The sequence below is a fragment of the Amphiprion ocellaris genome, chromosome 12, assembly GCF_022539595.1.
Source record: "Amphiprion ocellaris isolate individual 3 ecotype Okinawa chromosome 12, ASM2253959v1, whole genome shotgun sequence".
In the NCBI taxonomy this organism is placed as follows: Eukaryota; Metazoa; Chordata; class Actinopteri; family Pomacentridae; genus Amphiprion; species Amphiprion ocellaris.
This window is the reverse complement of record NC_072777.1, coordinates 33,378,055-33,393,964: the sequence shown is the minus strand read 5'-3', so window position 1 is coordinate 33,393,964 and position 15,910 is coordinate 33,378,055. Positions and strand designations below refer to the sequence as shown.

At 42.0% G+C, this 15,910-nt stretch overlaps 1 protein-coding gene across 12 annotated transcripts in view; it reads right to left on the bottom strand.

Moving 5' to 3' along the window:
• Positions 1-6,499, bottom strand: part of LOC111582007 (neurexin-3b) — a 344,457-nt gene extending 337,958 nt beyond the window's left edge. For 7 of the 12 annotated variants that reach the window (XM_055015646.1, XM_055015648.1, XM_055015649.1 and 4 more), the window contains exons 1-2: positions 6,196-6,496; positions 545-1,681 (exon numbers count right to left, since the gene is read on the bottom strand). In XM_055015646.1, the coding sequence (XP_054871621.1) occupies positions 545-1,241 (697 nt within the window). In that variant the 5' untranslated portion in view covers positions 1,242-1,681; positions 6,196-6,496. Of the gene's footprint in view, positions 1-544; positions 1,682-6,195 lie in introns of all 12 variants that reach the window. The other 5 variants (XM_055015655.1, XM_055015653.1, XM_055015654.1 and 2 more) reach the window with 3 other exon arrangements.
• Between the last annotated feature and the right edge of the window lie 9,411 nt (positions 6,500-15,910).

Genomic DNA, 15,910 nt, shown 5'->3' with positions numbered 1-15,910 from the left:
AACACATCACCTCCAATTTAACTCCCACATGAAATATGAGGACTTTCTAAAAGAAGCTGTAAGAGCAACAACCCACAAAGACACATTCTGACTCTCCGTCCTGTGTGAGTTGCTTTAAATCTCGCAGACACATGGGAGTATAGCTGCTCCCGCCTCATATAAATTACACTGTTGAGTAAAATGCTACTCTGCAATCAATGCACATTTTTCAAGGCATTTCACAAACGAAGTTTGGTGTGGCACAAATCACATTAGGTGCAGGCGAGAGGAGCGATGCGGTTATGGAAATTAAATCTAATTCCGAAAGTCTGCCTGGAGATTTATGGTTTTTCACGCCACGTGGCATGAGATGATTTTAATGATATACATCTGCAGAAAAGAAAGAAAACATGACAGGTTAATATGACAATGTTCTTTACTGTATACCTGGAAGCAGACAGCAGACCTGCTCTGTATTTGTAAAGGAATCCCTCTGAATTTTTTACAAAGATTTTAATCAATATTCAGCGCTTGACACAGAAAGCTCTGGAGCCAGCCCTCTTACCTTCGCTGCAGTATCGACCTACATATCCAGTTTTGGAGCAGTCACAGTAGGTTTCTCCATCTGCCAGTGAGCAGATCCCACCGTTCTCACAGGGGTTCTCTGTGCAAAGGCCCATCATCTCCAAGCGTACCTTCTGGCTATTGATGAGTGTGGGCAGCTTACTCCCATAACTGAGGTCTGTGATAATTCCTTTGAATGGTGGCAGCTCGCGGACGGAGGGCAGGGTGATGGCAGATGTGCGGATGTCTCCCGGGAGGCCTCCGAGAAAGAGGTCGCTGACGATCTTCATGAACTGCCGCTGGGGCCGAACCTCCTCCGTCTTGGTCTGACCGTCCACGGCCAAGCCAGTCCGCAAGTTGTGCCTGTTGATGGCGGCAAAGTGCCAGCGGCTGTCATTGACCATTTTGTCGGAGGTGATGGTGGTCTCAGCGCAGTCGATGCTGACGCGAAGCTGCATTTTACCTTCGGACACGATGAGGAGTAGGAAGTCGCAATATCCGCCGTCGTCAAAGTAGAGCACCAGGCCTTCCGATTCCGAGGTCTTGAACTGAAACGTCAGGTCACTTCTGGAGCTGGCATCCCAGCGCAGGTAGCGAGCCCACTGACCCTCAGAGCCAGTAAACTCCAAACCTCCGCTCAGGCCCAGCACAGTACTTAGCAGCATGAGGAGATGCCCAGGAAGGCTGTTTGGATTCATTGTAGAGAGTAACAGGGAGCGCCAGAAGAGGGTGAGAACTGGGGATAGATCCTCAGAGTGATAAGAACATCTGATTACAGTTTTGTTCCAGGGTTTATCTGCTGGTTGTTATATTCCACATAGATAATTTTAACAGTCAAGCAGACAACACAGTATCCTTCTATATCAACTCTAGAGGCAGATCTGGAGTGGATAATGGATTGGATTTAATCTTGTCCGCCAAGTCTACGGAGGAGATATATGGAAAAATATCCAGTTTCCGCGCACAGTGGACAGGCGAAAGTGCTACGATGAAGGTGTGTCATGTGTTTTGTCAATGAATCAGAGCTACATCTTGTGATTTTTCTTTGAGGCGACTTCCTGGATTGAAGCATATGACGGCCAGTGTGGGTCTGGTCCCCATGGTTTGATCTTCAGCAGCAGACACACCGTTGACACAACTATAAGGGGAAAAAATCAGATATTTAAATGAAGAAATTCACATTTTTCCAATCTCAGCTTGCAAAACAAAGGGACCACCTGCAAATAAAAAAATGTGATGCAATGAATACATATACTTATGAGCTACAAAACTGATCAAATGTTAAGTAATTCTAAACCAAACAGATCATTTCTCAAACATAAAATGCTAAACTTCGATCATCTCTGTCCCATTTTTATTGGTGTTAAATTATTTCATCTTATATTAGTGTAGTAAAGTCTGTTCACTAGAGGGACAATGGAAAAGCAGTGATCAGGAAAATCCTCTCTATGAGTTTAGATCAAACTCCAAGGACACTGAAAGCACCATTCACTGCAGATCTCATTCTGTATGTGGCCATTAAATACCACTTAATAACCACTAATAACACGCATTAAAGGTTTACAAGCATTTTATGCAGGGTTTCATTTCGACCAGTTGCTCATTTTATATTGCATATCAACTAAAATGATCATTCAGAGTTTTTAAATCCTTAATTTGAGTCACATTCCCAAATTCTGGCAGCAAAATGCTGGTATTTTGCGGTAAAGAAAGACACCACAAATAAATAAAACCCAGCAGTAGACTGCTGCTGTTGATTCCATGATGAGTGAAAATCCATTGAGGTGAGCCAGAACATGTGTTTAGCCTGTAACGTTAGCCTGCTATCTGTAAGGGCCTGCTGGGATCCTGATAAATATGACTAATTATCCACCGCCACTCTCTCTCTCATTTGCATGTCTTTGGGGGATTACAATCATAAACAGCTATTCAGAAAGATGTTAGGATGGTACCACTTCATATTCGAATCCCGTACCACTATTAACTTTTTTTTTTTTTTTTTTTTTTACATTTCCTCCAGTATTCAAAATCATTTCCAACAAAAAAAAAACAAAAAAAGAAACGGATGCAACCGGAGTGGAATATTAACTAGCTCGATAGCCTTTGCATGCTGCACCTGCACTCACCTAGTTCTGTTTAAATTTGCTCAGCAGAGCTAGAAATGATTCACCTGTCGAAACCTTATATGTGTGTGTACTCTTCCAGGCCTTTGCCCTTGCAATTGTTTTGGCAGTGGGCTGCCCACCAGACAAACGCATTGTCCAATCATGACAGTAGCACAGAACGTGCAACACAATAGGCCCTTTAACCACCTGCCCTGAATAGTTAATCTCACTGCAGCAGGCGAGCTATTGAATTCTAGTAACCGATACCTATGCTAATGCACCGTGCATGTGTCCCAATGCAGAGGCGTGCACGAGCTGCGCCTCTCTCACAATGCTGGGTTTGCCTGGGTGGATGATCGTCTTTGTTTTTTAAAAGTGACTCGGTGAGACAGCAGAAAGGTTAAAAGGTTTCTGTGTGGTGAAATAACCCAGAGCGCTGCTGCATCAGTGCAGCCGGCTGACTGCATTGGTGTTTTATGTACTGTATCCCTTGAATAAATAAAGCTCCAAATGTCCATGAAACCCGAGACGGTATAAAAACTTGGCCCTGGCCTCTATTCAATTAACATGACTTATTATGTGTGTTGCCTAACGGAGGTATCAGGTGTCTCTGCTAGCTATGGATCTGACAGTGAATACCAACAATGCTAACATGTCCTCTGTCAGTTAACTAAGTCACTAATGGAGACTTCCTAACTCTAGTTTAACACATGCTTGCTTACTTCACTCTCATTTACCTGCAAAAAAAAAAAACAAAAAAAAAAACACATTTTAAATTGGGTTCAAATTCAGTTGACATTTGACAAACTGAAAGTAGTGGTGGAGCCAGACAGTATTTACATGTGTGGCCAGGCTGGGAACATTAATCACACTGGGGTGGCGCAAAGCAAATCCCTGCAGGCCAAAATGTCATTTCTTTGGCCTCCTACTCTTATCATTTGTTTATGCAACTAAAACTGCCATATTTAAGTACTCACGGACACTATAATAAGTTTTATTAGGTAACTACAAATCTGCAAGTTGGTAAAATTATGTTTTTTCCTAAAAATTTAGAACATAAATTGTACACCAAAAGTGTCATTGTGCTGCTCAGTATGTCCTCCTTGTTGAGAAGTCACACTGTGTCCATCCAGCCTTTTGTTTCTTTCTTTTGGCTGCAGGTTTTGGGTGAGTCCTGCATTGTTCAGAAGTTTGTACCATTTGGGGACTCTTCAAACCCACTTTGAAAAGATCTGGAAACAAGAGCTTTCAAGAAATCCACAGCTAAAGCAAAAGCAAACACACTGTAACCAATAAAAACACGTGAAGATGCTTTATATGCATGCCACTTTTATATGGTCAATGACAATAATTTGAAATATCTGAGTTGTTACACACTCATGTTGACACTTTCTGGTTGGTCAAAGTTAGTAGTGAGGAAGGTTGCACTGTTAAAATGCATCTGTACAGGATCAACAGCTGTAGACAAATGGCTCTGCAAAAAAAAAAAAGTTCAGTCAGAAAAAATTAATAGTTACTGCATGTAACTCCAGTTCTGTGTTGGCTTCACTATTCGTTGAGGTGGGTGAGCAGACTTCATTTGAAGTCCGACCATCTCCACCTGTTAGCTACCCTGTAGGCTAACCTAAATGAGGCTAATGTGGTGACAAGCCAGATTTCACACGTAACAATTCCCTGACACTTTGCCCCCTTACAGGCCTGTTATGAAAGATACCCTTCAGCTAACTGTTCACCTCATGGCACTCACATGAGTCCTCCCTCTGCAGGGCAACTCAATTAACAGGCTGTTTTTGGGCTATTGAAGGAGAACTAATCAAGAAGCAGGCTAAAAAAATGCAGAGCTACCTTGACCGGCCACTTGGTGGTAACATCAGGTGGCTTGTTCTGTAATACCTATACACATATTTTCCGGCATATACACATTGAATTATTAAATAGTGCAGGATATGAGATGACCTGCATGGGATACCGTCGCTGACTGGGCCATAAATGATGCATTGACGCGTCCAGCTTCGGTGCAGCAGATTTATTGACATGTTTTGTAATGTAGCCGAGCCCCCATCACGCGCTGGAGACCCCTCCATCCCCTGCTGTGCTCCCTGTCTGTCACAAGCTTCAGCCTGCGGGAACGATTTAAGCCGACATCAGTCACAGCAGACAAGGGGTGTGCTGCATTAGAAGGAGGGCTGTTCTCCAGATCCACTAGCCCACTAAGTGGGGTCCACCAGGGGGGATTTAAGGGGCACTGGCATTTATTATTAGTGGGGAAATCTGCATCTCTAAATCACTGAATACAAATCAAGGGTTCTCGAGATCATTGATTTGTAGCGGGGATGCAATTTTTAGAATACTCCAAGTGTCTGAATTCCCACATTTCCACCACAAATTGGTGCAGACAAATATGCAAATCGTTGCTTTAAAATTCACCAGAATGCAGGAAATTGAGTGTGTGATGCTCACAATTTTCTAATGGAGGACACTCAGACCTCTGCTTTAGGGGAAGGTTCAGCTCTCTGCTTTGAAGGTGGAGGAACTTCACCACAGCAGCACAATTTGGCCCCACCAAGCCTTTAATGTCACAGCATGGAAAGCCACATTGTCTCATACTTAACATCTGTGCAGAAAAAATAGTGTTTCATCATAAAAATGGCTCCGAAATATAACATGTAATTCATTCTATTCTACTGAAAGGGCTAAAATTTAAAGATAAAGCTGGACAAGAGGTCAGTGATAACTCTGCAGTCAGCTCAGAGACTTAAGTTCTTGTAGAAATAATAAATTATAGTGAGGCTCTGCTGAAAGCTGCTGCTGGATGTTTCAGAATGCTTTCACAAAATGATGAGTAAAAGCCAACGAGATCACAGAAGAGTTGTTTTATCCGTTAATGGAATAGCCTATTTAAAATCTTCAACGTGCGTAAAAACGGTCAGAAATCCAAGCAGCAGCTCTGCACCGATGAATAAAACAGCGGGTAACATTTTTTTTTCCTCCCCCAGCAAGCAGCGCTCCAGCTTTCCCTCTGCTTCTCGCACGGTGGCAGTCTGACTGTTGGTCAAAAGGAGGGCTTACGAGCCTTTTGCTTTCGAATTTACGAAGCGAAATTTGGCACAAATTCGGATTATACTTGCAAGAAATACGTTCCGTAAGTAGTTCTCGAAGTTTTTGCTTTGGCGTCACCAAGAGGCGCATTTTGGCGAACTGAAACTTTCCATCTCAACGCTCCTCACGCATCCACCACTATGTAATTCTGACAAATTCAACTGTGATAAGTCAACGTGGTCTCAGGAAATGCCTTTTTTTATATCCTATTTCAAAAATCATCTTCTGAGGTTAAACTGCGGATGAGAGCTTTCAAACTAATCATTCCACTGCGCTTAAATCCCCATCTCTATCCAAAATAAAACTCAGCCCAAATTCAGCGTCAAATGCGCAGAAAATTCTTGAAGGAGAAACTTCCCACAACGCAAACATTATCACACAACACCTAAAGCATGTGGGAGGGAATTTAAAAAAACAGGAATAGACCAGTTTGTAATCTTGCTCCTACCTTTTTTTCGTGCAGAGAGACTCCGGACGGGCAAAGCGCGCGTTTAAATGGAGCAAATTAGAATAATCCAGAGCAAAATTCCATTCGAAGAGCGTAGTATTTTCAATTATGGTGAGCCTCGGGTGGTGAGACGCTGGTGCAAGTGATGAGGTGGTTATTAGAAGTGAGGCGCGGTGGAGGAGAAAAAAAAAAAAGAGAGGCAGCCTTCCTTCCCTCCTCCGGCTCAGTGAACGCGCATCTCTCAGCTCGGCTCACTCAGCGCAACTGCTGATGGCTCCGTGGATTTCTCCCACACTGACGATCCGACCCGCCTTCCACAGAGTACACTCTGCACAGTGGGGAGGAAGGAGGGGGAAAAACACTCAATTTGGAGGGACAACGGGGGAAATAACCTCCTAGGGACAGATTACCAATAATGAAAATTCTTTATTTTTAGATATAGACAATATAGGTTACTACTGCGAGTGCGTTGGGATTATAAACAGGATGAGGCGCACATGACTGCATGGCCCACCTCGTGCCTGCTTTTACGCAAATACGCACAGTCATGAGTGCGCCTGTTCCTGTATGACATTCTAGGACTTTCTCCCATCTTAGTGCTGCTTCTGGTTAATCTCAGCGCAGTATTTCAAACATGTGCCAGACAGAGTGGAAATGTGTCTCGTTTTATTGTGAAATCCCTGCATCAGGAGGAGTTGAGCACCTTGGACAGCTCCTCGTTCAGCACCCCGGACAGCTCCTCGTTCAGCACCACGGACAGTCTCCCTCCTGTGAAGGTCTGCCAGTGCAACGTGCGCGGAGACTCCAGTGAAATTGCGCATGTTGTCACAGCCCGTCGTGAAGCTGGGCTGCTGTCCGAGGTGCTGAAAGCTTGTCAGGCGTAAAAGAGAGAGAAGCGTGCAGACAGGGGGGAGGACAAGTGGAGCTCAGTCTCTCTATATTTATTTAAAACACCCCAGCACTTCAGAACGTTTTATCTTACTCGTAGGCTGTTCAACTTTTGTGTATCAGAGGCTTATGTTAGAGTGCCGGAGCCTGAAATGTTTCCTTTTTTATATTATCTCTACTAATGACCCTCACTGATTCATGACCACTTATTATAAATAAAAAGATATGTTATGCAGTTTCTGTTATATAATGTACTGTAGATGTTACCAGCCTATATAGCTCTCATTACACTGAAAAAAAAAAGAAAAAAAAACGAGCACTTTTAACAGTTAAGCTGTCATGTATTGGGCAATTTACTGTTATTTTAAAGATGTTCCCTGTTTTAAATTATAGATCAAAACAAATAAAACCACTGAGAAAAATTACATTTCTTGTTCCAGTTGCATTTCTTTTTCCGCTGAAAGAAAATACAAGAATGATGGTGTGATTTTTGCTGCAGTCTTACCAAACAAGCATGTTCCCTTATGTCTGGAGAATATGATTTATAGCTGCATCTCTGTAGCACCACAGAGCTTCATTTATAATGTCACACATTTTACCTTTATCATAAAACTGCAGCCCCTGAGATGTGGATATTGCTCTTCTCCACATTTTGATTTCAATATTTCAATTAATTATTCAGCCTGATGTAACGCCCAACTAAACACGCTGTTGCAGACCAAAAAGAGAGTCCAGGTAGTTCACTCAGCTTCCAAACTCCCCATTATTCAATCCAATCAAGCCTCATCCATGGAGGTGTGATCCTACAACCCACAGCACCCAAAGGATCCTCGGTGCCAGACACCACCAGAGGTCCTGTGTTCATTTAGAAACACGCTGCTTTAGAAACACGAAGGGCTCCTACACAATATCAGGCAGGTGGTTTTAATGTTGTGCCTGATCAGTATATGCAACGATGTGTTGGAAAATTGAGGAAGGGACACTACTCCCAAGAGATAAGGTCACATGGGTGTGTGCAATACCCCCAAATGATCCAGAACCTACATGCTTATTACCTCTAAAATGTTACTGTACATTCTTGACTTTAGAGTGTTTTATAATAGTACTGCAAAAACTAATCTTGCAAGTATTATATAGCACCCCCCACCCCCTAGTTTTGCTAAATTATGCTAATCTAAAAACAGATGTTTATGAAATTGTGCAGGAAAAAAAACAAAGCAAGGATAACCTAATAAAATGAATAATGAGAGAACTATAGTAACAAGAAAGAAACAAGAATTAAATATTCAAAATAAGTTGCAGAAAGAGTGCACAAACTGCACACTGTTGGAAATTGACTGGATTAAAAACTGCTGCATGAATTTGCATTCACATGTTCTGCAGTGGGGTTTTATTGGAGCAATGTTTAGGGACCTTTGGTGTGGGTCTAGACCGGATCCGTCGGTAAGGTCCTGCCCGAGGGTCCTGACCTGATCTCCAACTTACAGTGAACTGAGAGGTTATCATACATCTGGGCATCAGACCAAGTTTAAACATGATAAGCATTCGCAACCAATGGGAAGGAAGCTAAATCCGGAGATATGTGGACTCTCTTTCTTTGGCAGCAGCTCAAATCCTGGCTGCTGAAGTGAGGAATAGCTCGAGGCACGAGGAGCGACTTTTGACTGAGGCAGGACCAGAGGGAGACGAGACAGAAAGGCATCAATGACCTTCTCTTGTTCTGTGAAGAAGAAAAGAACTCCGACAGATCGCTGAGATCTTTGGCTTCCTCAAGGTAGTAGAGCAAAAAAAACCTCTAATGTATATTTACAGCTGAGTAATACTGAGTTGAAAAATGTATCCAACAATTAGAGTGCTACTTTGAGTCAGGAAATGTGCAAACGGAGTGAAGGATTGGGTTTAAAATGCTGCCACAGGGATTCCACAGGTGATGAAACACTGGTTATGTAAAGAAATACATTCTGTAACAAAGCCAGGAACTTATTCAATCCAGTGGAAAGCCAGAGATATGAACCCAGTGCTGGAGAAGGTGAATTACAGCTGCATGACGACCAGTGTTAAATGAGGCACTGAGGTCTAATAGGACTCAAATGAAACAATCTCCTGCATCTGCTGTAAAATTGAGGCCATTTGTTACTTTGAATAGAGCTGCGAGGCTAAAACAACATCTGGGCCGCTCTGGTCGCCTTGTTGTCACTGCAACCCTGACCTGGATAAAGTGCACAACAAAGACGGGAGCAGTGATTGGATTGGATGGATGAGTGTGTCTCGCCTATTAGCTTGTTAAAATAATGAATCATACGAAAAACCCATCAAATAGATTTAGATTTGTTTATAATCATTAGAGTCACTGTTACTGCCGCAGCCATAGGAGTAGATTTCCTTAATATTTAGAGCATGTTGCAGTTTACCCCCGTAATAAAAACATGAAAGAAGCAGAAGACTTTTTAAAAATGCTATAAATACACATAACAATGTCTTCAACAGGTCTGTCATCTTCAGAACTGGACCTTTATTTATTCTGAAAAATCTGAAATCTGATTTCACACAGTCACTAATTCTACTGTGGGAAATATATATTTATATCCACATACATTCTGGTGCCTAAATTGTGTCCTTCTCTACATAAATATACACATTTAAGCATTAATTGATGCAGAAAAGTCCAAAATTGGTCCATAAAAAGCCACTAGAATACAGAATATTCAGTGTTTGATGCTTTCTAGACTCCTAGTTTAATGTGGAAGCTCCTAATTTTCAGATGAAGCCTACTTTCATGGTTTCAGCAGTCATAAACAGCCTGAATAGATTGTTGAACTGTATTTATAAGCTTTTTCCGCTGAGGCCAAAACAGAGAAAACATTAGAGGTTGGTGCAAATTTGAGCCACTGACATAGAAACAAAATGATCAGGATAGCATTAATAAAAATGTAACCCTCTTCTTCTGGTTAAAAACGTCTGATCAGGATATTAAAGGTTCAAACACGATTGCTGATGAGTGAGCCTTGAAACTGAATCATAATAAACATGTTATTTGTTAAGATTACTCCACTGAGACACTGTAGAATACAATCTTAAGGTTTTCATAGTGTCTGTGCAGCAGGCATTTATGCAATAAGTGTGTCATACCAGCAAGTTTTAGGTTGCAAAATCATTTTCAAACAGATTCTTTTATTTGTGACATTTCAGTGCCAGATCAAAGTGATGGTGACAAAGAGAAGCCATTTTAATGCAACCAAACAGTTTCTCTAGGAGGCACAACCCCCAAACATCACTCTACTATGTGACAATAAATGGATAAAATACTATAAAGTGGATCTTTAAAGCTCCCAAAGGCCAAACTGGTTTCTCCCAAAATATATACCAGTTCATCTACAACGTCTAGCAGGTTACATTTAGAGATGAACCTGCAGAGACACATTTCCATCCATCCATCATCTCTACACCGCTTAACCCTCATTAGGGTCATGGGGGGCTGGAGTCTATCCCAGCTGACTTAAGACGAAGGCAGAGGACACCTGGACAGGTCGCCAGTCTGTCGCAGGGCTACATATACAGACAAACAATCACACTCACAGTCACACCGACAGGCAATTTAGAGTAATCAATTAACCTCAGCATGTTTTTGATAAACCCATGCATGCACAGGGAGAACATGCAGAAAGATCCTGGGCAGGCCGGAACACGAACCAGAGATCTTCTAGCTGCAAGGCAAAAGTGCTAACCACCACATTCACATGACAAGGGAAAGTATTTCTTTAGGAAAGCAGGTTGGCTCTTTGGAGGCTTTAAGCATTCACTTTACAGCAATTTAACTATTTCAGGGTACATTTCTACTTTTCCAAATTGCTTTATGTAACTGGAACTTGTCCTTCAGTAGGGATGATAATGAAACGATTTAAATGACTTTATTTGGAAAGAATTAGTCACTTTGGAATGATATGGGTGCTTGTGTAGAGCAGTGCAACCGCATATAAAATAAAACAATAGTTTTGGAAACTTTTCCATACAGTCTAACTCTAGCATAGTGTTTTGCTTTGGATGAGAAAGCTGTGTGGTGCTGCTGACAGAGTACCTGTGTTATGGCCTGTGGTGGCCATGTGTGGGAAATGGACCTTGTACAGCCTTTGTGTCTGGATGGCTTATAGAGTGGATTGAGTGCACCTGGTTGAAGGCTGAGCTCCAGATTCCCACCTTGCACTCATGAGGAGTGACTAGCTTAGAGCTCCAGACCTTCTCCCAGACCTTCTTCCAGCCCTGGTCCTCCACCACGACTCCTCCTCCCATAATCACTGCACATGACTATATCTGCAACCAAGACTCTCAGTCGGGGCGGCAGGTATGTGTGGCCAGTTTGCCCTGGTGCCTCAGGGTCACTGAGGGGTGACTATGGACATTTCTAGCTTCTGTTGGCGGCTGCTAATTCGGTGTGGAGTCTGAGGCTCCAGTTAGCAGTCAGCCAACTTCACGAGGAAGTTGTTTGGTAATCTGAATCTTGGTGAATTGTGTGTTCAATGTCTGTGTTCAGAGGCACTAGTTTTGCTTCATTAGTTCTGTGCACTATTTGTATTAGTTTCTGTTACTTGTGGTGGGTGTTGATACTGTATTTATGTTTGGCTAGGAAGTTAATTGATTTATATTTCTTTAGATAGTTTTATGAACTCTGTTAGCCTTCGTTTGGTTTTATTGTGCTCTTTGATTTGGCAACACCTTGTTTTGCTTTGTTTGATCACTTTTATGTTCCATTTGCTACTGAGCAATAAATTCCTTTACCTGGACCAATAACATCTGGTGTTTTTGTTACATCCAGCCGACCCTAGAGGTTGAATCGTAACAACCTGCTTTAGGACATCATCATCCTTTGGGAAATATTTCTATTTAACTGACACTGGCTTTCTTTTTGCAACTAAATCATCCTTTAAAGTATTTCTTTCCTGGCACATGTGCAGCCTGCATATCAACAAACTCTGTCTTGTGACCAAAGTTTTAAATTAAAAAAAAAAAAAAAAAAAAAAAATCAACTTCTCCACATCAAAACATCTTTAGATCAGAGTCTATGATGTTCTATCAGACAGACTTCTTCTGTGTATTTGTCATGGAAAATGGGAACTGTGCAAGTTTTTTTTGTATCAAACAGCAATGCTAACTCACAGCATTCTCTGTTTAAGTCAGTTTACCTTAATGCATGTCACACTTCTTGCAATGTCATTCTTGCACATGTGCATCCTTGCAGTACAGATGCTGAAACAATATCGTGTGCAGCATTATCACACAGGAGGATGATGTTCAGGATTCCTGTCTTCCTACAGCACACGGGGAACGTGATTGGTTGCCGGCTTACAGCCATTCCCTGTTCAAGATAAGATAAGATAAGCCTTCATTAATCCCACAGTGGGGAAATTTGCAGTCCTGCAGCAGGAAAGGGGATAATGCACAAAATGTATGGACAATAGCAGGGGAAAAAAAGAATTACAAATAAGTACAGTTGCTATTGTACAGATTCTCATATGTAGAAATTCAGATTTTGCACAGATTTCATTGAATGCGGAAAAAAACTGCAGTGCACAGGATTATCCTAAAAGTACAAAGATATTTGTGTTGCACAGATTCTTCTTCATGTAGTAAAATGTATATGTACAGAGTATTTTTAATGTCCAAAGTATTTATATCACACAGGTTTGAATGCAGTGATGTCTGACAGCTGGCTTCTCTTCGTCACAAGTCATTTGCCTGATGAAGCACCGAAATGTCACAAATAAGCACATATTCGCGAGTTAGACAGCATGAAGGAGCCTGTTTGAAACGTTTTGATTTTCTCGTCCCTCTCCTACGCACCTGTCTCATGAAAAAGAGGTACAAAAAATTCTTTTGTCTGGATTGTCAAAGCCTCACCTGCCACATCAGGAGTTTGATATTAAAGATAATCTGGTGACATATCAACCAGGACTCTGGGGCTAATTAAAACAGAGCGGCGATGAGAAGATTAACAGCTCCCTCTAATTAACAGCAGCAGACAGAAACAGACAGTGAAGAGGAAGAGGACAGAGAGCTCTACCCCTGGGGTTTAGAAAAAAAATAAAGAAAAAGCAAAGGGTTACCGCACATGCACACAAATATTCATGAGCTCGCAAAAATCAGCTTGCTCAAATTCCACCACCAGAACAAACAAAAGAATCTCTTCTAATAAAATTTTACTGAAATTAAAAGACAATAAAGCCTCAAATACCCTTAGTTACCCACACAAGGTTTTCTACCCTCCGTTCCTCCACACTAAAAAGCAGAATAAATGAATTATAACCCTTTGATAATGTCTTCAAACCGAATCCAACACAAGCCTCTGATTTACTTTAATAACACCCCAGCTACTTGTTCTGTAATCATGAGATGAATTTCCAGCTGCCACAACAACTGCTGTAATACTAACAATGTATTATATATACTGTGATGCAAAAAAAGTATTAATCATGGATGAAGAGTTTTCCTGCAGCATGGAGATGGTGGGGAGCCATGCTTAGTCATCACACAGAGGAGAGGGAGACGGCATTTTTTCACTGAGAGGTCCTTCCTTTTTTTCTATAATCCCGTCTCTGTATCTCTATTTTCAGCATTTTGTAGCAGACTTCCACCTAACACACACACACACTCACTCATTTTTGAAAGAAAGCATCCAGGGCTTTTACTGTCCAGCTCTCTTCCTAGCTCAGTGGCCCTGTGGCTCCGCTGTCTGCCCTTATAGTGGGAGTTTTGGAGTGGAGTTTGATCCTCAGCTGACTCCTCCCTGCGTGATATAACTGCAGTCCAAAGTGCTAAGCCTCCACTTAACCGCAGATACAGCACACGAGCTAGCAACCCATTAGCCTGCAGTTTGAGCAAGGCTTATACTTTAAACCGCAGATAGATGACACTCGGCCACCGTCGCACTCGTGTGTGTGTGTGTGTGTGTGTGTGTGTGTGTGTGTGTGTGTGTGTGTGTGTGTGTCTGTCTGTGTGTGTGTGTGTGTGTTCTCACCGTACCCACTGCAAAAAAGATAGGTAAAGAAACACTACCAAGTACAGCCTAAGAGAGGCTATTGCTCTTTTCAGGTACTTTTTTTTTTTAAACAGTCTTTGAACTGCACTTTCAATAGGAAGTTTGATAAGATTGGATTGTTCGAATGATTTCTCCATGACCAGCGTGCAAAATAAGAAAAGCCAGTTTCACTAACCAAGCAAGCAAGCAAATGTAACTCCATGTGTCAAGCAGAATCCTTGGAGGAGCAGCCATCAAGTTAAATAAGACAGGTCGTAATGAAGACGCAGCTTTAAGTGAAACAGAGTACAGTATTGTTACAGACAGAGTTCATCCGGAGCAGGTTTGAAAAGAAATCTATCATGCAGTATTCATAGACTTCAGATGGCAGGGGAAAATTATTCAACATATTCTGATGTGAATAAGACAGCAAGTTCCTTATAAATCATGAGGAGATGTAGAAGAAAAAGTGGAGAAGGTATGTATGGAAACACTAAAGGAATGTTTCTTTTGTGAGGCAATTAGCTTAGTTGGCTGGAAGAGTGGATAAACAGACAGCCTGGCTTTGACTGAAACATAGACTGTATAGAAAAGATGGCTGTAGTCACTGTGACATTACCTGCTAGTTTGTAAACTACTGTTTTAAAGCCTCCAGCTTGGAATTTTGCTGTTTCAGCCTTTGGTCTTCTGCAACCAGATGTGACAAGCAGAGTCTTGTGTCAAAAGGAGGACCTCAGTGCATACATGCACATGGCAGACAGGCTGGTGAAATACACAATAAAATAAAACTAAATAAAACTTACTGGCTGAAAGGACACCAAAGGAGATCCGGGTTTTACCAGGGAAAGTCCATAATTGAAGGAAACTAATCCAGGGATACAGAGTTTAGTTAAAAACAACCAAACTTGGGGAGCTAAACAGATGCAGGAAACACAGATGGCAAACAGGCAAGTAACCAGATAAAATGGCAGCTAAGTGAGGGAGAGACAAGACTGCTGATTGGATGATGAGACCCAGGTGGAACCAATAAGAGCAGCACAGTCAAGAACAGAATGCAAAACCAACAGTGACATGAGAGGGAAGAGATCTTTTCAAAATAAAACAGGAAATAAACTAAATGAAAAACTAGAACCATGACAAGGGGTCGATCTGACTGCAAACTTGTGTACGCTACATAGGGTTGCCACCCGTCCCTTAAAATACGGAATCGTCCTTTATTTGACAATTAATTGTTGCGTCCCGTATTGAATCAATACGGGACGCAAATTGTTCCGTGTTTTCATAAATGCCCCATACACGTCTGTCACATACTCATCAAAACTGTTTAATGAACAAAATAAAACACAGGAAATATTAAGGGCAGCCAATTTCTTCGACGTAGGACCTACGTAGCGAGGACCCGCGAGGATAGATCTCAGAGTTCTGTGCGTGCCCAGTCCTACCCGGTCCTGTCTCTGGTTGCCTGGTTACAGACGCTGCTGCACCGGCGCGTTTAAAAATGTCTACAAGCGAAACTCCACCACGTTCAAAGAAGCAAGAACATTTTCAAAATTACAGACGTGATTGGGAAGACTCGAACCCTTGGCAGTGGGTACGAGACAAACTGTGTTTTCTGTTGCTCATGGACTGGCTGAAGTACGGCAGCATCAGGAGACCAAACATGTAAGAACCATGAGAACAGAGAGAACCCAACCAGCAGGTCACAGTTTATCATCATCTAATCATCTCCTGAAGTCTATATGGTAAGGGACATCAGTATCTGGTTGTTAATTTACCAGAGGATGCTTATAATCCTGCTGATGTGGCCACAGACGCTAC